Here is a 26,683-nt window from a genome sequence, read left to right on the forward strand (position 1 = left end):
CGCCAGCCTCTAACATCACCAGCGAACTCAGCACAGGCCTGGCTGGAGCTGAATGACTCAATATTTGCTTGAGTTTACAAAGCTTCCTGGCCTAAATACGCTGCAGAAACCAGCAGACGGCTACATTAAATTATCATGACCCTGAGAGCCCTTTACTTTTATCATACAGATGCTGCGGTCCAAGCAGAACGAGAAGAGTTAATGGCAGGGGGCACGGCTGCGCCGACATCCCAGCCCTTAGCTCGTGAGCAGGGCTTGCTGAAGGACCGAGGAGAACAACAGGTTAGTTTTGTGCACAAAGAGAGTCTGTGAACATGGAATTAAGGGTGAGGGGGGGCAGGAAGACGTTACGGTGTAACCAACAGGCACAACTCGTGTGAAGAGCGGCGGCAGGGCCAGAGGCTCAGCCTGCACAGAGCACGCAGCTGCTCCTGTCAGCTCCACGCGTCCCGCACGGCCAGAACCACTCCAGGGCACTCACAGCAAAATATACCAGGAGGAAAGCGCCACAGATGCCTCCCTGTCATGACCAGGGTGTTTCTTTACTGTAAACTGGCAGGTAAGCATCAAAACGCTGCCCCTTTTTTTATTCCTGGGTGAAAAAGGGCGCCAGCTCAAACACCCGTGGCGAGGCTTCTCCCTTCCTGGCCCGAGCAGGAGCCGCAGCCCAAGGAGAAGGGCGCTGCGTTTTGAGAAGGCATCTCAGGACAGCAAGGCCTACCTGCCCGAGTCCTGCCTCGGCAGCACCGCTTGGAACTGACCCGGGTAACTTCCTAAGGACTTCTGGGGTCACTCCCGAAACCTGCTGGTCACACACGTCCCTCCCTGTCCCTGCTTCAGGAGCACCGCGTTCACAGCAGGGAGGATGCGAAACAAAACCACGCAGCAGAATCCAAAGGAGATGTAGATGCAAGCACAAGGCCCTCGGCTCTGCAAGGGATGCTACGTCACAGGAACGTGCATTTCAGACAGCTTTCCACAGTAACTGCCCGGTTTTATCCTCTTAGCTGCTGTCAGGTTGTGTAACTAATGCAGTTCACGGAGTCAGCCATTTCCTCGCTGGGGTAAGCACCTGCGAAGCGCCAGGGCGAGCAGACCCAACTATGACATTCCTAAAAAGAACACCCGGGTACGTCTACGTAACCACGTTCCCGTCTCCACAACACGCTCCGTAAAGGCGATTTGCAAGGCTCAGCTTCAAAAGCCAGCTGCTGAAAAGCGTTTAAATGCTGAGGATCGGGTTATGCAACACCAACCCACGGAACACGTCTCCGCGGCCGCAGCACTTGGCGGGACTGCCCACACAAAAGGCACGCTGGAGACGGACCCAAAACTTCCCCTTGACCTTCCCGTGAGCAATTACATTAATTACCTGCCTGCTACTAGAGGGAAGGAACCCCGCGGGAGTCCTCTGCGGGAAGGAACTGGATGATTTGGGTGTCGGTGCTCTTAGGAAAGAGCATCCTGAAAGCGTCCAGCAGGTAAGGGCTCTGCTCCCTCCGCCCACCCCGCAGTTCCAACAACCCCACGCCACTTTCCCAACAGTTGCACTTATCGTTCATCACTTGTTTGTTCAGGGCACCCTTCCCCTACGACGCGCTCAGGGCCCACGATGGGTATTCCCGCTCTCTGATCTGTGACAAGGAAGCGCCGTGGGACACGTACCAGCACACACCCGACGGAGGCCTCACGCACAGGGCGAGCAAACAGAAGTTAGCCCGCAGCTTGCACGGCTGCCACACCGAGCGTGGCCTGTCCTGAACTTATCACGTCACCTTCTGACGCGTCAGTGCATTCAGAAAGCCGTGCAGGAGGCAGTTAGAGGAACAAATAGCTTGCAGAGACTTCAGAACGTGTTTATAAAAGCCTCGAGCACTTTAACCTCTCCCAAACTGCATGAGCTAGGAAAATGAGGTGTCATAGCACCCTGGAATCATTCGGGTTGGAAAAACCCTACATGATCACCTGGTCCGACCACCCCCTACCCCCCCCCCCCCACCCACTAACCCTGTCCCCAGGCACCACGTCCAACCTCTCCTTGAACACCCCCAGGGACGGTGACTCCACCACCTCCCTGGGCAACCCGTCCCAACGCCTGACCGCTCTTTCTGAGCAGAAATGTCTCCTCATTTCCAGCCTGAACCTCCCCTGGCACACCTTGAGGCCGTTCCCTCTGGTCCTGTCACTGGTTACCTGTGAGCAGAGGCCGACCCCCAGCTCCCCACCCCTTCCTTTCAGGCAGTTGCAGAGAGCAATGAGGTCTCCCTGAGCCTCCCACCGAGGTGCCGCAGGGCTGGGGGCGCAGGACACGACCCCGCTCCCTGCCGCACCACCGGGGAAGGGGCTGACTACTGGGGGAAGGGGGACCCCGGGGCGCGGAGGAGCGGGGGGGGTAGGGACGAGAACGGAACCTCCGGGGCCAGGCCGTGGGGGGGGCAGCGGGGCCCTGCCCAGCCACGAGGCCGCGGCGGGGCCGAGGCCGGGAGCTCGGAGCGGGGCCTGGGGCAGGGATGGGGGAACCGGGGGGAGACCGGGGCCGAGGGCGGGGGTGGAGGGGCTCGGTACCAGGGGGAGAGGCGGGGGGGGGGGGGGGGGGGCCGCCAGCCGGCGGCCGGGCCGGGGGCGGGGCCGGGGAGGGGGGGGGGGGCAAGGCCCGGCCGGGAGCAGCTCGGCCCCGGGAATGGGGTGAGGGAACGGGGCCGGGGGCACGGGGCAGGGCCCGGCGGAGGGGCAGGGACGGGACCGAACCGGGCCGGGCCGCACTCACCGGCCCCGCTCCGCCCGCGGCCTCCTCAGCGGCAGCAGCGGCAGCAGCAGGCAGGCGCCTCCACCTCCCCTCACGCACTTCCGCTTCGCGCCCTCCCTCCCGCGGAGGCTGCCGGGAGCCGTAGTCCACCCCCCCGCCGCTCCCCTCCGCGGGCGGCGCCGCGCGGACTACAACTCCCAGCACCCCCCGCTCAGCGCGGCGCGTGGCGCGGCTTCCGCCTCCCTCTCCCTCGCCCGCTCCCTGGCGCCAGGGAGGGCCGCAAAATGGCGGCGGGGCCCGGGCGGGCGGTGCCCAGCCCTCAGCGCCCAGCCCGGGGCCCTGTCAGGGGCCGAGCCCCGCCATTTGCCTCGGAACCCCCAGCCCCGGGGACGCAGCGAGACGAGGCGCGGGCGCTTGTCCGTTTTTATTGTTGGAGGTTGTCCAAATGCACGACACTGACACGAGGGCGCGGGGAGCCCCCCAGCAGCCCCGCGCCCGCCGTCCCCACACGTCCCCGGCCGAGCTCTATTTACAGTATTCACATCCATTGTACCCAGCAAGTTAAATAACTACATTATTACACCACACGTCCGGGGCAGGAGGGAGGGGGGGGGCGGCTCTTGGCAGGCTGCTAGGGTGAGGGTGTCAGTCTGATAAGGTGCATGTTTAAAAAATAATAAAGAAACGAAATAAAAACGAGAACGAAGAGAGAAACCAGGAGCCCCCGGCGCAGGCAGGGGGCCGGTGGCCGCCTCGCCGGGGCCTCGCGCCGCCCGGGCTCCCCGCGGCCGGGCCGGGTGCGGGTGGCGGGCAGAGGGGAGCAGCGCGGTGTTTCTTCTGACAACAGCTACGGGTCTGCACGGGAGGCCGGTGGTGGCACGTGCGCGGTGGCCCCGCGGGGACATCTGCCAGGGCCAGGCCCTCACAGCACCTCTGTGGGGAGAAGGAGAGAAGGGATTTGCCATCAGAGCCGGGGCGGCCGCGGTGTTGCCCCGCACGCAGCCCCCCCCTCGTCTCTCACCTGTGACCTGGGGGGGTTTGACCACGGCCTGCTTGAGGAAGGGCTCCTTGTCGCCGAAGGGGATGATGCTGCCGGGGCTGCTGCCGTGGTGGGAGAGCTCCAGCAGCTCCGGGGAGCCCTCAGTGCCGGAGAAGCCGTTCTCGTGCTTGCCGGGCTGCATGCCATTCACCACGGGCGCCGCCACCTCCTTGGCTGGGGAGCTTTGGGGCGGGAGGCCGGGTTTGAGCCAGGCTCCCCGCGCTCCTCGCCCCACTGCCCGCCCCTGTGCTCACCTCGGCTGCAGCCCCTCGCCCGAGGGGCCCTTCAGCATCCCTGGTGACCCTGTGCTCGGTGTCTCTGTCTCAGGGAGCTCCTCCGCCTTGGGCATTGGCCCCGCTCGCTTCTCACGGCCTGGGGACACGAGGAGAGCCCCACATCAGCCCCCCGAGGCATGGGGCATGGCGAGGCAGAGAGCAGGATGGCTCTGGGGACCCAAGGCACCCCAGGGAACTGCAGGTGCTGTCCCCAGCCCTGCAGAAGGGGCCGTGTGTACCTGTGACATCCTCCTGCTCAGCTGCTTTCCCGTTCATTATCTTCTTGTCCTCCTTCTTCTGCAGGGAGAGGAGAGCCGTGAGGGGCAGCGGCAGGGAGGGGAGGGCGCTGCGGACCCCGCCATCCCCAGCAGCTCGGGACGGGGCACGCAGGGTGGGCACCCACCTTGGCATCTGCCGCGTCCGACTTGCGCGTCCTCTTCATGATCTCCTCCAGGCGCTGTGGGGCAGACGGGGTTGGCTCACGCACGGCCCTCTCCAGGGGGACCTGCCCCAAGTGCTGGGCAAAACCCCTTGCCTGGGGACCCCCCCCCCCCACATGCCACGCGCTCAGGCGTGCCCCCAGCCCTCACCTTCTTCCTCTCCAGCCGCTCCTGCTCCTCACGCTGGAAATGCTTCTCCCGCTCCTGGCGCTGCCGCTCGGCCTCTTCACGTGCCCTCGCCTCGGCCTCTTCCCTCTGGGGCACGGCGGGGGCGGCAGGGACGGATGGGATGGGGACAGTGGGGACAGGGTGAGCAGGTGGCTCAGCGCAGCCCTGCCCCGTGTCCCAGGGGATGTGCTCCCCCCACACCACCCAACTACCCCGGGCATCGCAGGGCTGGGCTGCTCCCTGCTCCTGCATCCTGCTGTGGTGGGGACTACAGGAAACCCTCCCTGCCTTCATCCCCCAGCCCTGCCTTCATCCTCATCCTGCCTCCATCCTCCGGTCCTGCCTCCATCCCCCAGCCCTGCCTCCATCCCCCAGCCCTGCCTCCATCCTCATCCTGCCTCCATCCTCATCCTGCCTCCATCCCCCAGCCCTGCCTCCATCCCCCAGCCCTGCCTCCATCCTCGTCCTGCCTCCATCCTCATCCTGCCTTCATCCTCATCCTGCCTCCATCCCCCAGCCCTGCCTTCACCCCCACCCCACCTCTCCCTCCCCTCTCCCTCCTCTCCCCCCTGCACCCCCCCACCTGTACACCCCCAACCCCTCACCCCGCCACCCCAGACCTGTCTCTGCAGCCTCTCGGTCTCCTCCCGCTCAGCCCGGGCCCTCTCCTGGGCCTCGCGCTCCTCCTGCAGCCGCCGCTCCTCCTCCCGCTGCCGTGCCAGGGCCTCCCTGCGGCTCTGCTCCTCCGCCGCCTGCTGCGCCCGCTCCTCCTGCAGCCGCCTGCGGGGAGGGGACCCTCAGCGGGGTTTGGGGGGTGCCAGGGGACGGGGGGGGGGGGGAAGGGGGGGGGGGAGACACCCACCTCTCCCGCTCCTCCTGCTCCCGACGTTCCCGTTCCTCCCGCTCCCGCTGCTCGCGAGCCTGGCGCCGCTTCTCCGCCAGCAGCCGGGCGGCCTCCTCCCGGTCCGTGGTGCCGGCCGGGGGTCTGCTGGGGGGGGTGGCCGCAGCGGGGCTGGGGGCTGCGGGGGGCGGGGGGGCTGTGGGGCGCACACGGCGGCGTCAGTGCTGCTCCCGTTCCCCCTGGCCCCGCCGCCCCCGTGGCCACCCCGTCCGTACCCACCTGCTGTCGGCTCTGCGGGCACTCTGGGGGGGTCGGAAGGGGCCGGGCCCCTCTCCTCCTCCTTCTTCTCCCGCGTCTTCACCTGGCCTTCCTGCTCGCCCCGCTCGTCCCGGGCTTTGGCACGCACCTTGGGGGACGAATGGGCGCTGCGGGGCAGGGGCGGCTTGTGGGGGGAGCCGAGGGCTGGGCTGGGGGACGCTGGGCGGCCTTTGGGGGTGGCGGGGGACGAGGGACGGTTCTTGGGGCCGGGGCTGCAAATGGAAGGAGAAATGGGGGGGTTAGCAGGGCCGGGGTAGCTCCCCGGGGCACAGGGTGGCGGTTTTGGGTCCGTACCTGCTGTCCCCTGCGGGCAGGAGCCGGGGCTGTGCCCCGGGCAGCGACTGCCGCTTCTTGAGGCTGCGCTCGCGGGACAAGGCGCTGCGCTCCTTGGCGTTCTCCCGCTCCTTCTCCTTCTTCTCCTTCTTCTTCTGCTCCGGCCACGGAGAGACAGCGTCAGTGTTTGGCACGGCCGGGAGCTGAGCCGTGCCCCGCGCCCGCCCCGGCACAGCCAGCACCCATGGGTGTCCCCGCGGGAGGTGACACTCACGGGCGACGACTCGGTCCGGCGGCGCGGCGTCACGTCGGGGCTGCCGGCGGGGCCCTTCCGCCGCTCCCAGCAGCGGTGCTGCAGGCGGTGGTTGTGGCAGGGGCTGAGGGGGCTGGCGGAGGCCGAGCGGGGGCACACGGGCACTGCGGGGCCGGAGCAGCAGCCGCTGTCAGAAGGCGGGCGGCACAGCACCAGCACCACCAGCTCCTGGTGGCTGCGGGCTCCTTCCTCACCACCCCGTTGCGGAGCGATCTCAGCCCCCTGCGTGGTTCTGTGCCCCCCATGGTCTCACCCTGCTCCTTGTCGCTCCCAGCCCCCTGCCCTGCGTGGTTCTGTGCCCCCCGTGCACTCACCCTGCTCCTTGCCGTTCCCAGCCAGCGTCACGGCGCTCCGGCTGCGCGCCAGGAAGGACAGGGTGGGCGTCATCAGCCGGTCCACGATGCTGCTCTCCCAGGGGCTCAGCTGCAAGCTGCGGTCTGAGAAGGGAGAGGAGCTCTCAGCGCTCCCCAGAGCCCCCCAGCACCACCCCCGGCCCCTCTCCTTCAGCCCCACAGCTGCGAAGCCCCGGGAGTGCCCAAACCTCAGCTGCAACAGGGTTGTCCTGGCACGGACAACCATGGCACTGCACGGGTGCACTCGCTGGTGGGTGACCAAGCACCCATGGGTCAGTGCTGTGGCAGGACGGCGATGTTATCCCCATGCCCCATCCCGAGATGCACCCGCAGCGAGCGGCACGAGCAGCTATGGGGTCAGCTCTGCTCCCAGCCGCCCTTTCCACCTCGTACCCAACGCTGGCACGCACCCTCCTCCTCGTGCACCCTGTCCTGGCGAGGCCGAGACCGAGCCCTCGGCGCAGGGCTGCTGCAGGGCACTGCACCGTGCCCTTGCCCCAAAGGAGACGCGCTGAAGCTGCCAGGCATGCCACGGGAGCCAGGCCAGGCCCGCAGCACCCGAGGAACGGTGGCCTGCAGCCACGCTGCTGGCTCAGCTGGGCACGGGGACGCTGCCAGCTGCCCTCCGGTGCCTGCTGCCAGCACCCAACGCCCCACGGCCACGTGGATAGCACCCGCAGGGACCGGGACCCTGCGCTCCTCTCCATGCCCAGGCGGGGAGCAGCACCTTGCTGCCAGGAGGGGAGAAAACAGAGAGGTTGGAGCAATGGTGGGGACCCAGCACCGTGTCCAGCACCGGCGCAGGACACAAGGCGATGCCGACAGCCCCAGGGGTGCCTCCCCCGGCTGAGCCCCAGCGCGGGGGCCGTCGGGAGCCGCCTGCATCAGCTGCTCCAGCTATTTATACCCGGCGGTGCGCGCCCATCTCCAGGCAACCCAGAAACACAACAGCAGCCCCGGCGCTGGACGCAGCCCCGCAGCACGGCCAGCAGCCCCGGGCAGCTCGCCCAGGCCACGACGACCTCGCGGCACCCGGCGCGGCGCTGCACCCACGGTGCCCCGAGGCACCCGGCCCCGGGACGGGCGTCACGGTGGGCACCGGCCCCGAGCAGGCTCTGCTGGTGGGCAGCCCCGTGCGGACACGGCTCGCACCCATCCGGCTCGCAAACCACAAGCTGCCCCAGGGCAGGGAGCAAAAAGGCTCCCTGGTCCCAGTCCCAGTCCCTATCCCGGTGCCACCACCCAGTGCTCCTCCTCCTCCTCCCAGCCGGCTCTGCCATGCCCCATGGCTGGGCAAGGAGCCACCGGGCAGCTCCGGCCTCCTCCTGCAAGAGAAAACAGCGAACGGCTTCTCCTCTCCGCGGGCACCGTGCGGCACGGGAGGGTCGGGGGGCGTGGGTGGGCGCTGCCTGCCTGGGGGGGGGGTCCCTAACGTGGGGCGGGGGCCGGGCTGTGCCCCCCTGCGCTGCGGGCACACGCAAAGGGCTCTTACTTCTACTGGGAGAGTTCCAGAGGGTGGCGGAGGATTTGGAGAGCCGCTTGTTGATTATAGAGTCGACGTGTTTGGGGAGGTTTACGGCGGACACCGAGCACCGGCTCGCACCTGGAGGAGGGAAAAGACACAAGGGCATTAAGGTCGGGGGGCTGGGCTGGGGTCCCCCCGCATGCAGCATGCACTGACGTGGGGCTGTGGGGCTGCGGAGGGGCAGGGGGCAGGAGGAGGACGTGGTACGGAGAGGCTGGGACCGGGGGCGACGTTGTCTGGGGACAGGCTGCGCGGCGCTGGCGTCCCGCCCGGCATCGCGAGCCCCGCTCATGCTGGAGTCATGCAGGGATCTCGTCTTCGGGGACCAGAGCAGCTCCTGGCCCTGCCACCCTGGGGTCCCCACAACCCGGTCGGGATCTCAAAAGCTGCCAGCCAGGAGCAGCAGGACTGGACAGACACGGGACGACTCCGACACCAGCTCCGGTTCTCCGTGGCAGCACCAGGATGGTGCTGGGGGACAGCAACACCTCGGCGGGGTGCCGGGACCCCTCTGCCCCGGCTGGGCAGACAGAGAGCCCGCTGATGGAGGAGGCAGCAGCCAGGTCAGCAAACAAGAGCACTGGTGGCAGCGCTGGCTGCGTGTCCCCACGGGAGGTGGCAGGGGAACCCGGAGAGCGTCCCCTTGCCAAACCCTGCCAGGCACCGCACGGCGGGGGAAGAGATCTGCTCCCGAGTGTGCCACGAGCCACAGCCGGGCACACAGCACCTGTACAAACCACGTCTGCACGCACAGCACCTGCACGCACAGCACCTGCACGCACAGCACCTGCTCGCACATCCTGACCGGGCACCACCGCACACCCGACGCTGGCACACGCAGCCCGGCCAGGCACAGCCGGGGCTGCCGCAGCCACCCCGTGGCACGAGGGGAGCAGCCATGGCTCGGGGACACGGCGTTCCCCACCATGCTGTTGGCTATACCACAGCCCTGTCCCCTCAGGACAGGGCACTGGGACCTCCACACGCAGAACCGTGGTGCCAGCGCCGCTAGAGAGGTGTCCCCGAGGAGAGGAGCCCGCTGCGGGGCACGAGCATCCCGCGGGGGGCACGGCACGGCCACGCACACCGGGGGCACACCCAGCCCTGCTCACCCCCACGCTGGGGCCAAACGCTGCCCCCACACAGCAGGGGGACGCGGGGACACGCCGCGGCACAAATCCCAATGAGTCGGCGACGTCCTCGCACGGCTCCAGAACCTCACCCGGCTGCCAGAGCCGCACAACGTCCCGCGGCCACCCCGTGGGACGGAGCTACAGAAGGGAGGACGCAGCCCCCGGCCACAGCCAGCCTGCAGGGCACGGTGCCACGAGAAACGGGAAGAGCCGAGGGGTCCCACCGGGCCCCGGCACAGCGCGGGGCGACGACGTAGCAGAAAAGCAGCACGCTGGGTTTGGTGGCACTCATCCTCCTCGCACAAGCAGCGCCGAGCCGAGCCGAGCTGTCACCCCGGGCCCTGGGGACCCGCTGCGCGCCCAGCCCCGCACTCACCGTCCTTGTGCGCGGAGGAGCCGTGGTGCAGGGCCCCGGCCCACGACCACCGCTGCTGCCGGATCTCTGCCCACGTCTTCTTGGCCGAGCGCTGGATGACCGCCTCGTAGCGCTCCTGCCCGGGGAGAGGGACGGGCTCAGGCTGGGATCGGGCACGGGACTGCCCAGAGAGCCCCAGCCTGGGGCTGTCACAGCCACGGGGACACTCGGAGAGAGAAGCGGCAGCAACAGCCGCCCTGGCTGAGGCACGCGTGTGCCCGAGGAGCCCCGGATGGGCTGACGGAGCCCTGATGGGGCATCACGTCCCTGCTGTGCCTGCCCCCAACCCCGCCAGCCCCCGGTCCCACCTTGTTCTTCTCCAGCTTCTGCCTCTGCCTCTCCTCCAGGACGGCGCGGCGCTTCTCCGCCTTCAGCCGCTGCTCCTCCAGGCGCTTGCGGCGATCCTCCAGCTGCTTCTCCCGCAGCAGCTTGGCCTTCTCCTCCTTCTCCAGCCACAGCACCCTCTTGGCAGCTGCAGGGGGGAGCCCGGCCAGGGGGGTCGCACCCTCGCACGGCCCCCCGGTGGGACGCTGCTCCCCACCGACCCGGAGAGCCGCGGGGCCGCAGCGGGGACGCGTGGCGGTGGCCGCGGCGCGGGGCCGAGCGGCTCCCCGGGTGCGCGGGGCCGGCAGCATCGTGGCGAGGCGAGGGAGGAGTTTGGGCGAGGACAAAAGGGAGCCCGGGAGCCCGCCGAACCGCTCGGGGGAAACAATGGGGGAATGAGGGTGGAAAGAGCGCGGGGACCAGGGGGCCCCATGGGCGGCGCGGGGGGCTCCGCCGCCCCGAGCTGCTGCCTGCCCACGGGATGGAGCCGGGCACCCACGCAGCCAGGGGCACCCGCACTGAACTGGGGGGCACCGGGGGACCCCGAGGTCATACGGTGTGCAGAGCAATGCAGCGGGGGCACCGGGGGGGGGGGGGGGGGGGGGGGGGGGGGCAGACCCGCAGGCACAGCTGCTTCTGCCCTGTGGGCTCAGCCTGCTAATAGCAGCTAATGGGATTGCCAGCGACCCGGCCAAGCTCCTTAGCTGCCCCGCCTGCCCCTTTCCCAACCACTTTCCCTCCCAGCGCACACCCGTGGGGCTCCGGGGGCTCCCAGCACCCCAAATCCACCAGCCCCCTGCTCCCCTGCTGCTCACCCAGGTACTTGGCCCGCTCCTCGCGCCGCTCCTTGGCCTGCTTGTGCCTCGCCTGGGCTTTCTGGGCGTCTGCAGCGGGGAGAAACGGTCAGAGCAGCCCCCGCCCCCTGCTCCCTGCTCCCCCCCGAGACACGGAGCAGCACCCATGGGTGCCAGTGTCCCCTTAGGGCTGCGTCCCCAGGGCCACCCACCTTGCTTGGGTCTGGGGCTGGCGGCCGAAGCCGGCGATGCTGCAGCGGGGGCCGAGCGGTCGCCTTTGGGGGGCACGTCCTTTGGGGGTCCGGCCGCGCTGCCCGGGGGGCTCTTGGCATCGGGGGGGGGCCCTTTGGAGGCGGTGGTGTCCTGGGGGGTGCTCCCGGGGGGCAGCGTCTCTGCCGGGCAGGGGGCAGCAGGGACGGGGAGCGGCTGGCCGGCGGCGTGGGGCGATGCCTCTTCTTTGGGGTGCTCCATAGCGGGGGGACGGGGAGGTCCGGGGGGGGGGCTGCTCGCACCAGGGGGGGACGCTCTCTGCCGAAGGGGCCACGGCTGGAGGGATGGGGGAGACGGGCTGTCCTGACGGCGCGGCGGCTGCGGGGACGGGTCGGTCACGCTGCGGGGCGCCGCTCTCCGTGGAGAGGGGGACGGCGGGGGGGACGGGGCCGACGGGCTGTCCTGGGGGGGGGACGGCCGGAGGGACGGGCGGGAGGCTCGTTTTGGAGGGGGGGACGGCCGGAGGGACGGGCGAGGCGGGCTGTCCTGGGGGGGTGACGGCCGGAGGGACGGGTCGGTCGCGCTGTGGGGGGGGGCTGTCTCCGTGCAGGGTGCCCCCAGGCGAGGGGGGCTGCGCGGCGAGGGGCAGCACGCTGTCACCCATCGGGGACGGGGTCTTCCCTGCAACACATAGAGCAGAGGTGGTCAATCCACGGGGGGAATTAGTCAAGGCAGCCCCGTCCCCCTCCAAAAACAACCCTGGGGGGACGAGCAGCGTGGCAGCAAGGCCGCCCCCGGCCGCAGAGGCCGGGGACAGTCCCCTGGGTGCTGCCACCATCCCAGGGGACCCCCCACGCCGCCCCACGCCGGGTGCCAGGCGCCACCCGCACAAAGCACAGCGCGAGCGGCCGGGGCTCCGCCAGGCACCGCGGCCACAAAGCCGCCCTTCTTCCCCCGGCAGCTGCTGTCCCACTGCGGGGAACGGACACGGGGACCCCACGCCGGGCACCCAAGGGTGGGCTGGGGACCCACGGGCTTCCCGGAGGATGCGGGGCCGCTTCCGCCGGCGCGGCCGGAGGCAGGATGGGCGCGGGCCCCTCGGCCTGACGTCACCGCTGCGGCCCGTGTCCCCCAGCGCCGCGGCGCGCTGCGGCCGTGGCCCGCGCACAACAATTAACTCATGCCCCAGGAATGCACACGAGGCCGCCGCCGCCGCAAGAAAACAACCCTCTCCCCGCACGGCCATCCCGGAGCCGTGGCCGCTCTCTGCACCCCGGGGTGTCCCCCCAAAAAAGCAGCGCCCTGGGGGACACCGCCGGCACGGCGCACCCAGGGACGTGGTTCCGTCCTGAGCAGCCCTGCTGGGACGTGGTGCTGGTGGCTCTGCGCAGCTGCGGGATGTGCTGGGGCCACCCGTGGGTCCCGCACAGCCGTGGCACCTCGTGGTTATCAGCAACCCCCTGCAGCCCATCAGCAAACGCACCCCTGGGGAGCGCAGCCCCGATCCCCGTGCAGCAGGAGGAACGCTGCCGGTGTCCCCGCCGCTGAGCCAAGGAGCTGCCGCGGGAAGCGGCTCTCGCCCCGGGGTGCTGTCACGCAGAGGGAGCTCGGCCGTGTTTGCAGAGCTCTCTGCAATCTTCGGAGACGGGCAAAGTGTGGGCTGTGCAAACACCGGCCGGCGCCGCTCCTCCGCACCGGGGCCAGGCCCAGGGGACAGCCCCAGGCTGCACGGGGAGGCACCGCCAGGAACCCCTGCACCCATGGGCGCAGGGCTCCCAGCACCCACACCGGGGGCTCTGCAGCTCACGGGAGCTCCCGAGCGCTCCCTGGATGGGCTTGGGCGAGCTGGGGCTGCGCTGGCCGCCCCACGGCAGGACACGGGCAGCCCCAGCCCTCCCGCAGCCTTTCCGGGTATTTTGTGCCACAGGAAGCTGGCGCGTCCCTCGGCCCGATCCTGCACATCCCACATCCCGCAGGACAGCCCCGAGGAAGGCTCCCCACCCGCTCCCAACACCCGTGCAACGCAGCCCGCGGGGCCACCACTTGAGCCGAAGCCTCACGGCCGGGCTGACACCTCGGAACAGATGGACATAACTTCCCCAAGCCCCCCAACGTGCGCCCAGCCGTGCCGGCGAGGTGCCATCCTGCCACCCATCGCTGCGGGGCACCGAGCCACAAGCGCAGCCCCCGGGCAGGACCCGTCCCACCCCGCTGCCCGCAGGGACGGCGGCACCCACGGCCGGGGCAGGGCCGCGGGGCATGGCCAAAACCCCGGGAGCCGCAGCCCAAGCGGGGCCAGCCCTGCGCCATCTGTCCCTGTCGCTGCTCCGGCGCGGCAGCTGCCCTGAAACCCAACGCTGCCGGCACCCGGGCGGGCGGGGGCCCCTCTGCCCCGGCCGGGGGCATTCCAGAGGGGATTAGCTCCCGGCCCCCAGACACGGCTCCCCCGCAGCCCCCAGCCCGGGCTGCACCGGGCAGGGACGTGGGACGGTGCTGTGCCCAGAGCAGCGGGACCGCAGCGGGCCAGGAAGGGTGCTGGGCACCGGGCGAGGTGCTGCACCCCAATGCCAGGACCACCACGGGGGCAGAGCTGCGGTGCCGGGAGCCCATCTCGGCTCCTCTCGTGGCTCCCTGTGGCCTGGACACCAGGCATCACGGTGCCATCGAGCGCCACCAGCCCCTTCAGCACGTGGCCGGGGATGCTCAGCCAGGCAGAGGCAATTCCCGGGTGCCGTGAAGCGAGAGCACATCGAAGCCCGGGGGCGGCTCTCGGAAGGAGAGCAGCCTGCGCCACCCGGCCGCAGCGGAGCCCTGCGGGGGCTTCCCACGATGGGAGGGCAGGGGCAGGGGAGGGCAGCCCGGCGTGCGTTAACCTCGGTTCCCCTCCGCTGCGCCGTACCCTCACGTACCCGCTCCGTGGCACAGCCGGGCCCACCGTGACATCCCCAAGCTGTCCCCACTTCGGGCAGGTCGCAGGTCTGGGGACGCTGGACGGGGACTATCCTGACCCCAGGAGGAGAGGTGGGCACAGCGGGGGCCTGCCCGTGGCTGCTGCAGAGCCACCCCAGCGGGGATGGTGGCCCAGTGCCTGGACAACAGCCCCCGGGCACCTTTGCCACCCCAGGGCGGGGGGGTAAGGACGGCACCCACGATGCGCGGGGACAAGACCCCGATGCCAACCCCAGCATGGAGCCACCGATGGCTCTCTGGAGCCTGCAGCCTGGTGGGGACACACGCGTGCCCTCAGCCCTTCCTGGTGCTGCCGGTCTCCAGCTGCTTCTCCCACCGTGATGGCAGCACCAGCAGCCCCACAAGGGGGGAGGATGTGCCCCCAGGACCACTCCTCGTCCTCAGCAGGTCCCGGTGCCACCCGCATGGAGCAGGGAGGCAGCAGCAGCCCCAGGGGCTGGGATTGCTCTGCGGGTGCTGGCATCCAGCAGGGACAAGGCCACCAGAGCCCCGTGGGGTGCACGGGGGTGCTCAGAACCCCGGTGCTGCCCCCGTCCCACCCCACCTCACCGTGACTCAGATGAATTTCAGAGACATCCCCTGCCCGGTCCCACCCAGCTCCAGGGGATTTGCCCGGGCTGCAGCATCCCTCACACCTGGATGGGGCAGGGACAGTGAGTAAGCATCCCCAGCACGTCCCCAGCACGTCCCCAGCACGTCCCCAGCATGTCCTGGCCGCCCATGCAGGCGCAGCGCTGACGCACGCCCTCGTCCCCATCTCAGATGCGGGCGATGCGCAGAGCGAGCGCCGGCAGCCCCGCACCATGGGGGGGTGGCTGGTGGCACCCCGGCAGCTGCACGCAGCGGGGACACCCTGTCCCCCACGGGGAGGGTCCCAGGAGCCAGCCCCACGCACCACCAGGGCAGGAGCAGGGCCGCAGGGGGGGGTCCCGCTGCCCACCTGGGGGTCAGCACGGAGAGGGGGGTGCACAGGGCTGTGCAGGGTGTGCAGGGACACCGCGGCCCGGCGGTGACGTGCCGAGAGCAACAAGGGGAACTTGGGAGATGGGATCTCGTGGCCAGAGCGGGGCCAGAGCCCGGGGGGGGGGGTTTCCAGGGTTTAAAATACCCGCAGAGGAAAGCGGAACGCGCCGGAGCTGCTCCTGGGCGCCGCCACCCCGGTGATAAAACTTTCCACTTGGCCACGGTCACGGCGTGGCCCTGACCGGTGCGAGGGGCCTGGGCACCTGCCTGCCGTCCGTCCGGGCAGCGCCGACACGAGGTGCCCTCGTCCTTGGGGAGAGCCGCAAAGCCGCCGCCACCCCATGCCCTGCTCCTGCAATCCTGCCCGCGAGCATCCCGCTGGGAAATCACAAAGCTGGCTCCGAGGCAAGGCTCTGCCCCCATCAGATTGAAGCTGCTTGCGGAGCGGGGGCTCAGCACCTCCAAAAAATTGCTCCTGGGCCTCGTAAGGCGGCTGCGGGCACCTACCAGGGGCTGGGGCGCTGCAGGATCCAGCTCCGCGCCCGGGCTGCTGCCCTTGCTGCCGCTGCCCTCCGTCCCCGTCCCTGCACGGAGCCCTGCGAGGAGCGAGAGCCGTGCTGGCTATTTTGGACATGGCACCACGGGACTGTCACATCGCCGCCCCGCACGTCGCATCACGTTGCTCTGACGCTTTCGCAGCAGCGGCTCCGCTCACGGCCCGGAGCTGGGCGAGCGCTCCCGGCGCTGCCTTCTCCCAAACACAGGCGCTGGCGGGCGACCAGCTCGCCCTGCACCCTCCCTGCGCTCCGTGCCAGGGGGAGGAAGGGCTGGAGAAACCGAGGCAGATCCAAATAAGCACCAAGCCCTGCCTGCTCCGTGCCCTGTGCCCCGATCCTCGCCCTGCCAGCTCGCCGTGGGGCAGCGGCCCCCGCACGCCCCTCTGCTGGATCCTTTGCTGTGACCGTCCGCACCCCGGGGGAGTCCCTGTGCCCGCTGGAGGCCAGGACGAGGCAAACCCCGCAGGTCTGGGGCCTCCAACCTGCCTTATTTTGGGAGGCAACAAGCGGCGTGGGCTTCCCGGCCCTTTGGGTCACCCACAAGAGGATCGAGGGCAGTTTTCGACAAGCAGCTGCAGAGGAGGATCCGCGCACACGAGGGGAGCTCCCTCTGCCAGGTGGCCTCGTCCCCAGAAACCTCAACCTCGGTCCATCCTCAGCAGGCCTCCGCCAGCCTCCACGGAGAGCAGCCTCCGTGCACACAGGGGGGGCCAGGCTGCTGGGGGGCGGCCCCAGGGAGCGTCCCCCTTCCTCACGCAGGCTGGGGACGGCACCGAAGGGCAAGGAGATGCTCGGCGGCACCGCAAACAAGGGGAGGCCGAGGGAGAGGAGGCGAGCGGAGGCAGACAAGATGTCTGCAGCGCCGCTTGTCGAGCTCGCTATCTGCAGCCAGCTCGCTCAAGAGCCTCCGATAAACGGCGAGAGGCGTTTGGGTGCTCGCGGGGAGGCAGACAGCTCGTCCTGCCCTCCTCCGAGAGGGCCCGGGCGGCCGAGGCCGATGAATCACGGCGGCGGCGCGGCCCTCCCACTCGGGCTGCGGCGGGCACCGGGGGCCGAGGGGGAGGGGAGCTGCCTCTCCTCTTCCTCCATCAGTGGGAAGCGGCCCCGCCACAAAGCCCTGCTTAGTCACAGCCCCTCTCCGGCACACACCAACCCGTCCTGGGCCAAAGAGCACTTGGCCGGAGCCCCTGGAAGAAAGAGCCAAAACAAATCGGCGCCCCGAGACTCGGCCCCGCTGCGCTCTCCCCGTTTGCACCGGAGAGGCCCGGAGGCTCAGCTCCCCCCCAGGGCAGTGCTGGGCACCGGCCCCGGGCACCGGCGGAGGCAGGAGGGCACCGTCCCCATCGCCTCCCCGCCGGGCACCGCCAGCCACCGGGCACCGCTCTCCTCGCCCACGCCCCGGCCGAGGTGCCGGCACGCGGCGGGGACGCGGTGCCGAGCGCGGCACGAGTGGGGTGTGGGAAGCAGGGGGCCACCCACGCCACGGCACCCGCGGCTCCCCGGGGAGGGTGTTGGGGTGCCCGGGGTGCGGGGGTCGAGGAGGGGAGCTCCGTGCCAGCATCGCCCCGGGCGGGGGAGGCGACGGCCGAGCGGAGCCCCCCGGGGAGGTCTCGTCAAGGGCAGGCTCCATCTCGCCGCAGCGCCGCGACGCAGCCGCGGGGCCGGGGGCTGTGCGCCTCCTTCCCACCGCCAAAATGGAGGGACGGGCCCGCGGGCTTTGTCCTCACGGGTGGATCCCCCAGCACCACACATCTCCGGGACCCCCCTTTCCCATCCGTGGGTGTCCCCCCCCCCCCAAGGACCCTGCCACCGCCCCAGGCCCCGCCGCCACCGCCGCATCCCCGCTGGGCTCCGGCATCCGCCGCGCCAAGGGGAGCGCCAAGGGCCGCATCCGGGACCCCCACCCGAGCGGGGCAACCTCTGCGGCTCTGGGGGGCTCCCTCACCCCCACGGCTGCATCCTGCACCCCTTCCTCCCTCCCTCCCCTCCTCCCCAAGTAGCGGGGGCCGGATCCTGCACCCTCATCCCCCCCCCATCTCCAGCCCCACCGCCCTGCTCCTGTGTGTCCCCCCCCCTCCCCAACCCCAAGGGGCCCGATCCGCGGCCGGTTCCCCGGAGCCTTACCGGGGGCTGCCTGGGGCTGGGGCTGGGGCTGCGGCTCCCGCCCGGCGCTGCTCCTCTCCATGGCGTGGCGGGGAGGCGCAGAGGGCTGGCCGAGCCGTGCCGAGCCGTGCCGCGCCGCCCCGCTCCCCCCAGCCCGGTGGGGGAGGACGCTCCCAGCTCCCCGCCCCGGCCCCCGGCCTCCGGCGGGGCTGGGGAACCGGGTAAGCCGGGGGGGGGGGGGCTTCGCCCACCGACCCCGCTCCGTGCCCCCCAGGCCGATCTCTCAGCCCTGCGCTCGCCCGCCTGCATCCCCGCTTCTTTTCTCCCAGATTCTGGGGTTCGCTCCCTGGTCCCCTCCGGCGCCTGGCGATGCTCCGCTCGCCCACGGGACCCCCTGCCCCCAAAAAGCCGTGGCCAGCAGTGGGGGCACGGCCCCTGCCGCCTGGGTCAGTGCTCCAGTCACCCCAAAGGGACACGGGGATCCGTTTCTGGAGCCCCAGCTCTTTGCGGGGTCCCACCCGCTCTCCCCTGCCACCCACACCCCATTTGTCTGCCTCCAGCACCAGCCAGCGCCCCGGGATTGAGGGCTTCAGCCCCACGCATCCCACCCCTACCCCAATAAGGGGCAGGTCACGGCGGGACCCCCCCTTCCCAAGAGGATCAGAGCCCCCCAGCTCAGCCCCTGCCCCATGCAGCAGCCGGCAGAGCTCGTGCACCCCAAAACACGGGCACCGGGGATCCCCAGGATAGATGGCTGAGCTCCTGCACCCCAATATATGGGCACCGGGGATCCCCAGGAGAGGGGGCAGAGCTCGTGCACCCCAGAAGCAGCGGGGCAGGCAGGGACCTTGATGAGCACAGGACGTGGTGATGCACGGATTCGGGTTTGTGCAGGCAGCGGCTGTTTTGGGGATGATGTCAGCGGCAGGCCAGGAGATCCCCTGCCATCCCTCCTCCTCCTCCTCACCTACCCGGCAAACAGGTTTCCCCAAATCCCAGCCCTCCTCTCCGGAAATGCATTCCTCTGACTCAGGGGGCTCCCAGCGGGGCAGGGGAGGGCCCGCATGGATCTGGGGGATCCAGGGCCATACGGGGACACCCAGCTCGGCGCACCCTTGGGACCGGGGCACGGGGAGACCTGGGCAGCCTCCGGCGGGGACAGGGTGGCCCCGCTCTGTGCCGCCTCCGATGTGGCTACACACACCAAAACCGCCCCAAAACCGCCCCGAAATGCCCCAGGGCTTTGTGCTGCGGGCTCCCGGCCGGGTCAGAGCTGTGGTTTCCCCGAAACTGCCGGCAGCAGACTCCCCGCCGGGGAACGCTGCGTGGCCAAGCGTGGCTGCGGGAGCCGCAGGGCCCTCCGGGGACGGGACGGGAGCACGCAGCCCAGGAGCACATCCGGATGAACCCACATCCAGGTGAACCCACAACCACAGGTAAAACCCCAGGACGGGGAAGGGGAACGGCCCCGCTCCATGCCTCTGCACAGCCGAGCCTCCCTGGGGGCTGCAGCGGCCCCCAGCCCCTCATCTGCAAGCACGGCGCATGAGGGACCCAGCGGAGCGGGGCCAGGGCCACCCCACAACCTGTGTCAACAGTTCCCAACCCCTTTCCCTGGTGGAGCCACAGCCCTGCACGTCCCAGGGGGGAACAGCCAGAGGTGGTGCTCCACGCCCAGCGTCCCCCAGCCAGCCCGGAGCGGGGGGCACGGCGAGGAAGGGGCCACCACGGAGGTTCGGGCCCTGGTGCCGCGCTCCACCGGCGTTCCCGGCACGGGCGGCGATGCCGAGGGCTCCCGGCAGCCGTGCTGGGCTTGTACGAGAGGCAGGCAGCACCGAGTGCCCTGCTGCAGGCAGGGGGTGCTGAGCCTGCCCCCCCACCCCGCTCCTGTGGGTGCTGGGAGCAGCCGCCCTGCCCGAGCTCATGGAAAAATCGATGAGCTCATCACGAGCACGCCGCGCAGCCCCAAAGCCAGCCCCAAAGCCAGCCCCAGCGCTCCCCGGGCGCTTGGCAGGGAGGGCAATGCCCCCTGCCCACTCCCCAGGGCTGGTTTGGGGAGGGGGCTGCCCCCCAGGTTGTCCCCTCTCAGCCCCAGCATCCCCCCCCCCGCCCCGATCCCGAGTGGCTCTGCCTGCAGGGAAGCCAGCGGGGCGCTGAGCTCCCCTCAAATCAAAGGGTTATTAATTAAGGTAATTAGAGCTGCTGCGTGGCCGCTGCCCTGCCGGCACTGCGGGAGGCTGGGGGCAAGCGGGGAGGGGAGGGGGGCAAACAAATCCCTGCCGACGGGGCGGACATCAGCGGGCCAAGCGCCGCACGGACAACCCCATCCCAACCCTCCTGCCCCCTCTGCCCCACACCCCAGGACTTTGCCCCCTCCCCAGGCTGCTCCCATCCCGCTGCCCTGCGTGCCGTGGCCACGAGGGCTGATCTGAGCCCCCGGCCCCAAAAAGCTCCGTGCTGACCCCCCCGAGCTATGGGGCAGTGCCCCAGAAGAACCCAGGGCCGAGGGTCCGGCCCCCGAGCTGCTCGCTATGGGGTCGGCACCGCAGCCAGCCCCAAAGCCCCGCTGCTGCGGGCCGGTGTCCCGTGGGGGCAGGTGATAAATGGGCCAGCGCCGGGCTGAGCCCTGCCCTGCCCTGCCCCAGCTCTGTAATTATCCCGGGCAGCATCTGTAATTAGTGCCCTGATGTAATGGTGCCGGTGCCGGGCAGCCTCATGCGCTCCCCGCCAGCCCCACCTCATCCTCCAGCCCCACAGCTCCAGGGCCAAGGGGGCCTCATCCTGCAACAACACCCCCAGGAGAGCCCAAATCCCCGCTCCCCCTGCCAGCATCGCTGCTGGACCCTGTTTTTGGGGTTGGGGGGGGCAAGGCTGCAGCCCCGCACCCTGCCCGTGCCCTGCGGCTGCCCGGACCCACGTGCGCCCCGGCCCTATTTATTTATAGCTGCCCGGAGCCGCCTGGGCCAGCTCCAGCGCATTCCCTGCGCCTGGGGGGGGGGGGCAGGGGGGAATGTCTCCCCCCAGTCGGGGGGGCAGGGCAGGATCCGTCCCCGGCAGGGCTCAGCAGAGCGAGGAGCAGGATGCGGGCAGCACGGGGGGGACAAAGAGGCAGCGGTGGGAATGGCCAAACCCTGCGTTGGAGCCAACCCCATAGCAGCTCAGGGCAATCAGGGGGGGCTCTGAACCGCGGTGAGGGTGCGCTGGGGGTGGCACCACCACGCAGCACAGGGCAGCGAGCCATCCTGACCTGACACAGCCTCCTGGAGCAGCGCTGGGCACTTTATTGTAAGGCAGAGCGCTGCGCTCCCCGTGTCCAAGCAGCCTCCTCCTTCCCCCCGCTCCCTGTGCCCAGGACCCCATGCCCAGGACCCGTCCCCGTGCCCAGGACCCGTCCCCGTGCCCAGGACCCATCCCCGTGCCCAGGACCCGTCCCCGTGCCCAGGACCCCATGCCCAGGACCCGTCCCCGTGCCCAGGACCCGTCCCCGTGCCCCTTCCCACCCCTAGCACTCCCGCAGCGGCCGTGCGGCCCCGCTGGCGCTGAACCGCGCGCTCAGCACCTCCGAAGGCGCCCGCGTCTGCTGGCCCGGCTGCTGCCCACCGGCGAAGAGGGTGAAGGTGCCGGGCTCCAGGTGCCAGTGCTGCGTCCAGACGGCGCGCTGGGCGGCCAGCACCCCGAAGGACAGCTTGGTCGCCTGGCCGGCTGGCACGGCCACACGGCGGAAGGCCACCAGCTGCCAGCGGGGCACCGGCACCGACGGCTGCTCCCACCGCAGGTACAGCTGCACCACCTGTAAGGACCACGGGACTCAGCCGAGGGGACCCCGGCTCCATCCGTACCCCGTCGGGCCCCGCGCTCACCTCCTCGCCGTCCCGCTGCCCCGTGTTCTCCAGCACCACGGACACGGAGAGGTTGGCGCAGATGGGCAGCACCGGGGAGCTCAGCACCAGGTCCCGGTACTGGAAGGTGGTGTAGGACAGGCCGTACCCGAAGGGGTAGAGCGGGGCCTCCTGCCCGTAGTAGCGGTACGTCCGCCCCTCCATGGTGTAGTTCTCCATGGGGGGCACCTGCGGGAAGCGGGGCCATCAGGTGCAGGCTGGACGGGGCACCCCAAAGCCCCTCCGGGACCACCGAGGGCTGCGGGGCGCTGCCGGCCCTGCCCTTACCTGGTGCATGCCCGCTGGCCACGTGGCTGGCAGCCTGCCGGCGGGGTTAGCCCCCTGCTCGCCCAGCAGGACCCTGGCGATGGCCAACCCCGTGGCCTGGGCGGGGAAGAAGCAGGCCAGGATGGCCCCCACGCCGTCGTGTGCCTGCGCCCAGCTCACGTCCAGGGGCCCCGCGTTGAACAGCAGCAGGATGACGGGGCGCCCGGCGGCTGCAGGGACACGGGGTGTCACCACAAACCCCGTGCCAAATCAGCTCCACGGGATGGGGCACGCGTGGCACCCAGCTGCATGGCGCGGAGGCCCTTTTCTTTGTCCTGGCCCTGCTGGCCCTGCCCCTGGGACACCATGCGGCCCCCAGAGCCCTACCTGCCCGCACGGCGTCCTGCAGCAGCTCCAGCTGGCGGCCTGGCAGCGCCAGGTCCCTCCGGTCCTTCGCCTCCGTCTCCACATCTATCCCTGCGCCGGGAGCCAAGGGACAACCCCTTACACCCCGTCCCCGCGTGCGTGTGCCCCAGGGGCAGCGCCCGTGCCCTCAGCTCCCAACTTACCCGTCCCCAGGCACACCAGCACCACGTCGGCTCCCTGCACCGCGTCCTCCACCTCTGCCCGTGAGTACTGCTGGCACCGCGGCTGCCGGCAGCCCGCCGCAAAGCTGATGTTGGCCGGCAGCATCTGCAGCCCCCTCCTGCGCCAGGGGACGGCGGGGTCAGGGGGCAGCAGGGACGGTGCCCCCCGGCCCCAGGGAAGGGGGTGTCCAGCACCGCGGGCTCACCGGGGCGTGTAGATGTACCGCGGCTCCGGCACCGGCGCGTAGTCCCCAAAAAGCACCCGGGGATTGTCCGCGAAGGGGCCCACCACCTGCAGGGGGCAGAGAGGGTGAGGACGGGCACCCGCAGCCCCCCGCCACGTGGCCCGGGGCTCCCCAAAGACGGGGACACCAGGGGGCACGGAGCTGGCAGCCCTGGATCTCCGTGCGGCGCTCACCGCCAGGCGCTTGCCGGGCAGGTCGCGGGCGCGCAGGGGCAGCGTGTCCCGCTGGTTCTTCAGCAACACGAAGCTCTTGATGGCGGCTTCCAGCGAGAGGTTGCGGTGCTCGGGGCTCTGCACCACGCTGAGGTCCAGGGCACTGTAGGGGTTCATGGCTGGGGGGTCGAACTCCCCCAGCCGCAGCCGCGTGTAGAAGAGGGGCCGCACCCTGGCGCGCAGCGTCTGCAAGGTGCCAAAGCCTCAGCCGAGCTTTCGGCACGGGGCAGCCGGAGCCCGGAGCAGCCCCGGCTCCCTCCCGCTGACCTCCAGCGTGATGTTGCCCATGGCCAGGGCCTGGGGGATGTGCATGAAGACGTTGTTCCTCATCCCGTAGGACAGCTCCAGGTTGCAGCCGGCGTTCACCGACGCTGCCGTGCCGGTGAGAAGGGAGACCACCAGTCAGGGCTGCGCGGCGCCCTGGGACCCCCTGCCCGTCCCCCCCTGCTCACCGACGGCCGTCTCCAGGAAGGAGCGGGTGTAGCGGTGCCCCAGCATGATGAGCTCCACGGCCCCCTCGTCGCTCACCACGTAGCCCTCGAAGCCCCACTCGCCCCGCAGGATGTCCGTCAGCAGCTTCTTGTTGGCGCAGGCGGGAACGCCGTTGATCCTGATGGGGAAGGGACGGGGACGGCACCAATGGGGCAGCTGGAGGGGCACAGACCTCCCCGTGCAGCCCCCCCCCCCCGAGCTCCCCAGCACGCTCCGTACCTGTTGTAGCTGCACATGAAGCTGTAGGACCCGGCACGCACGCACGCCTGGAACTGGGGCAGGAAGGTGGTGCGCCAGTCTCGCTCCAGCACCTGTGGCGCAGACGGGGTCAGCACCCATCGGAGGGGGGCTGCCCGCCGTCCCGTGCCCCCCGCCGCCCTCACCTTGGCATCGAAGCTGAGCCTGGAGACGGGGATGTTCTCGGGGCCCCCGTGCACGCTGAAGTGCTTGCAGCCGGCGCTGGCCTTGATGTAGCGCGGGTGCCGGCCCTGCAGCCCCTGCACGAAGCTCACCGCCAGCTCCCCGCTCAGGAACGGGTCCTCCCCGTAGGTCTCCTGGCACATGGGCGAAGCGAGGCCGGGTCACTGCTGTCCCTGCTGTGCTTCCCCCTGGGGACCCTTCCCCAGCCTCCCCACCCTCACACCCCGCAGCCAGCGCCCGCGGAGCTGCTGCCACCCTCAGGCTGCTGGGGCACGGCCCTGGGTGGCCGGATCCTGCCCCCCATTTGCCCCCCGACCCCATCACCCCCCTGCCCACCCCGGCACCTGGTTCCTGCCCCACAGCGGGTGCCTCATGATGTTGAGCACGGGGCTGAAGCAGCTGAGCCCCGTGTGGTCGTCGTAGCGGCCGGTGGCAGCGAAGTGGTTGTGCTTGGCGCGCACCTCGGTGGCGGTGGCGTTGGCCACCCGGTACACGAGCTCGGGGCTGCGGGCAGAGCACGGGGAGGGTCGGGACACGCCGGCAAGCGGGGTCCCCATCCCACCTTGCGTACCGCCACTCGCCGGTACCTGAAAGCAGCGGCGAGCCCCAACGCTTGGGGGAAAGCCGTGGCCCACCCGGGCGCCTCCGCGTCGCCCCGCAGGCACTCGGTGTTCCAGTTGTAGGGCGCGATGCCCAGGCGCGGGATGGGGGGCGCGGGGCCGTTCCCCAACGCTCCCCCCCTGGCTACCTGCGGGCCACAGGCGCTGAGCAGGGGCTGGGGGCCGTGCCCGCCGCCCCCCGCCGTGCCCTCACCTGCAGCACCATCTCAGCGGGGCTCAGCCGGCCCAGCAGGTCCTCGAGGCGGCGGTGCCAGGGCAGCGTTGGGTCTCGGAAAGGGAAGGGCTGAGCCTGGCTCGGCTCGGGGCCCAGCACCACGCACAGCAGCACCACGGCGGCCCCGAGCCCCGTTAACGCCGCCCTGGGACGTGCCGGGACGGGACGAGGCAGGAAGGGAGCCCCCGGGGCTGCGGTGCGGGGGGACGCGGCTCGGGGGGACGCGGCTCGGCGCGCCATGGCGCTCGGCTCGCTTCGGGCTCCCAGGCTCAGCCCCGTTCCGGTGCTCCCAGCCCCTGGCTGGGTGCGTGCAGCTCGGCAGGGCGGAGCGAGCTGCTGCCGGCCCTGCGGCAGGGGCAGAGCGGGGTCCGGGGCTCTGGGAGAGATTGGGAAGGGAACGGGAAGAGCCACGCTCATGGGATCCCCCCCGAACAGACCCTCTGCAAACAGAGCCCCCCAAATCCCCAGAGACCCAGGCGGCGCCCTCTGAGTGGCATGCAATTTAGGGACCGTATTTCAGGGTGAGAGCGGGGCTGCCAGTCCCTGCAGACGGCACCAGGGCAGCACAGGGGGCACTGGGGGCAAAAGCGTGGCACGCCCGGGGGAGGCGTGGGCAGCTCGTGCCCCTGGCAGGGCGGCACTTGGTGGCACGCAGCCCAGGAGCCTGGCGCTGCCCTGTCCCTGGTGAGGAGCCTGGCACCGCGGCTGCCCCTGCACGGTCACAGACCCTGGGACCTTGTGCAAGGTGGAAGGAGCAGAAAGAGAAGCACGGCAGGGCTGGCCTGAGCGCACAGAGCCCTCCTGTGTGCTGGCACCGTCACCCATCCCCACCGCGGTGGCAGGTGGCAGCCCACGTCTGTGCCCTGGCTCCTGCTTCACCCCCCCACATCCCCAGCAGGGGCAGCCCCGCAGCAGGGACAGGCACAGCCAGCCCTGGGAGAGCCCTGCTGCAGCCCAGGGCTGTGCGGCACGGCCCCGTGCTCGGGGGCACCGCTTGCCCCAGTTCTGCTCTTGTCCCCAGCTGCTGGGCCTGGGTGCTCCCGGCAGGGCCACGAAGGGAAGCAGCCGTGCTCCGGGGGGCAGAAGCCAGAGCAGAAATATTGAGAAGCCTCTGCCCCAGCTGCTGCTGCCAGGTTCCCTTTGGCCGAGGGAACTGGGTGGCAGCTCCTGGTTCCCATAAAACCCCTTCAGCAGCCCCAGACTCATCCGTGCAGAGCCACGCATCTGGACAGGAGGAGATAAATGAATAGCTGTAGTATGATAATGATTGCTTCCAAGAGTTTTGAGATGATTGTTTCCAAGAGCGCCCACGGCACGCAGGTCCCTGCAGCACTGTGCTCGCACGTCCCCGGGGACGAGGCTGCCGCGGTGCCAGCGTTGTGCAGCCCCCCTGCGTGCCCCCAGCGTGGCGGGGACACGGCACGGCGAGGTTTGGAGCTTGGCACCAGGCAGCCTCTGCCCGTGGTTCGCGGGGTGGCAGCGGGACCCCGAGGGCAGGTGCCAAGGGAGGGGAGCCCAATTGGGATCAGCTCTGTGCCGGGGCAGTGCACGAAGCCTCTGCTCCTGGAGGAGAAAGACCAGGGAATGCGTGTGTGGGGGAAAAGCCAGACAAACCAGGGAACGTGTATACGGGGAGTCAGAAATGTGCATTTTACTGATTTTGGCTCGCTTTGGGCCAGGGAAGCCCCAGAAGCTGAGCACACCCCACCAAAAACACTGAATTCCTTCCGGGGGGAGGCACGCAGCCCAGGGCAAGGACCTCACGGTGCAGGAGGGGTTGGGCACGGAGCCGCAGCACCCACACCTCGGCACGGCCCCACGCACAGGGCGTTGCTCTGTGCTTAATGACTGCAATTAAGCCCCCGCGTGGGCGCCCCCCAGCGGCGCGCAGCCTCCTCCCTCCCATCCGCCCCCTGCGCCTGCCGGGAGCGGAGTCAGCTGACCCGCGCTGTACGCCGGGATTTGTAGTCTCCTCACCGTCACGTGAC

At 70.3% G+C, this 26,683-nt stretch overlaps 3 protein-coding genes across 4 annotated transcripts in view; all 3 read right to left on the minus strand.

Moving 5' to 3' along the window:
• The window catches only part of THRAP3 (thyroid hormone receptor associated protein 3), a 33,898-nt gene extending 31,062 nt beyond the window's left edge, over positions 1-2,836 (minus strand). For both annotated transcript variants that reach the window (XM_035345673.1, XM_035345670.1), the window contains exon 1: positions 2,768-2,836. The gene's annotated coding sequence lies outside the window, so the exon portion shown is untranslated. The remainder of the gene's footprint in view (positions 1-2,767) is intronic.
• A 316-nt stretch (positions 2,837-3,152) lies between these two features.
• MAP7D1 (MAP7 domain containing 1) lies at positions 3,153-17,929 on the minus strand. Its single transcript, XM_035345674.1, is given in 19 exon segments — positions 3,153-3,679; positions 3,768-3,967; positions 4,040-4,157; positions 4,300-4,357; positions 4,464-4,517; positions 4,651-4,755; positions 5,289-5,448; positions 5,531-5,705; positions 5,789-6,039; positions 6,122-6,255; positions 6,375-6,517; positions 6,728-6,850; positions 8,259-8,369; positions 9,801-9,915; positions 10,148-10,311; positions 10,979-11,047; positions 11,170-11,458; positions 11,460-11,848; positions 17,782-17,929. Coding segments are annotated over 19 exon segments (2,730 nt in total). The 5' UTR covers positions 17,843-17,929; the 3' UTR covers positions 3,153-3,668.
• Positions 17,930-20,961: 3,032 nt separating this feature from the next.
• On the minus strand, positions 20,962-24,949 carry LOC118177697 (probable beta-D-xylosidase 2). Its single transcript, XM_035345679.1, has 14 exons — positions 24,675-24,949; positions 24,449-24,609; positions 24,206-24,365; positions 23,825-23,995; positions 23,661-23,752; positions 23,402-23,559; positions 23,217-23,320; positions 22,911-23,135; positions 22,699-22,784; positions 22,475-22,611; positions 22,293-22,382; positions 21,927-22,135; positions 21,621-21,827; positions 20,962-21,550 (listed from the first exon to the last, which is right to left on the minus strand). Exons 1-14 carry the CDS (start codon positions 24,933-24,935, stop codon positions 21,263-21,265), a joined length of 2,349 nt encoding a protein of 782 aa, XP_035201570.1. The 5' UTR covers positions 24,936-24,949; the 3' UTR covers positions 20,962-21,262.
• Positions 24,950-26,683: the final 1,734 nt, after the last annotated feature.

This window comes from Oxyura jamaicensis, chromosome 23, assembly GCF_011077185.1.
Source record: "Oxyura jamaicensis isolate SHBP4307 breed ruddy duck chromosome 23, BPBGC_Ojam_1.0, whole genome shotgun sequence".
Taxonomy (NCBI): Eukaryota; Metazoa; Chordata; class Aves; order Anseriformes; family Anatidae; genus Oxyura; species Oxyura jamaicensis.

Excerpts from the sequence above, each read along its gene's own strand:
- LOC118177697 (XM_035345679.1), bottom strand. The coding sequence starts at position 24,935 with ATGGCGCGCCGAGCCGCGTCCCCCCGAGCCGCGTCCCCCCGCACCGCA. Across the intron at positions 24,366-24,448 it reads GGGCTCGCCGCTGCTTTCAG|CCCCGAGCTCGTGTACCGGG; the intron begins GTACCGGCGAGT and ends CTCTGCCCGCAG. Across the intron at positions 22,785-22,910 it reads TGCCCGGCAAGCGCCTGGCG|GTGGTGGGCCCCTTCGCGGA; the intron begins GTGAGCGCCGCA and ends TGCCCCCTGCAG.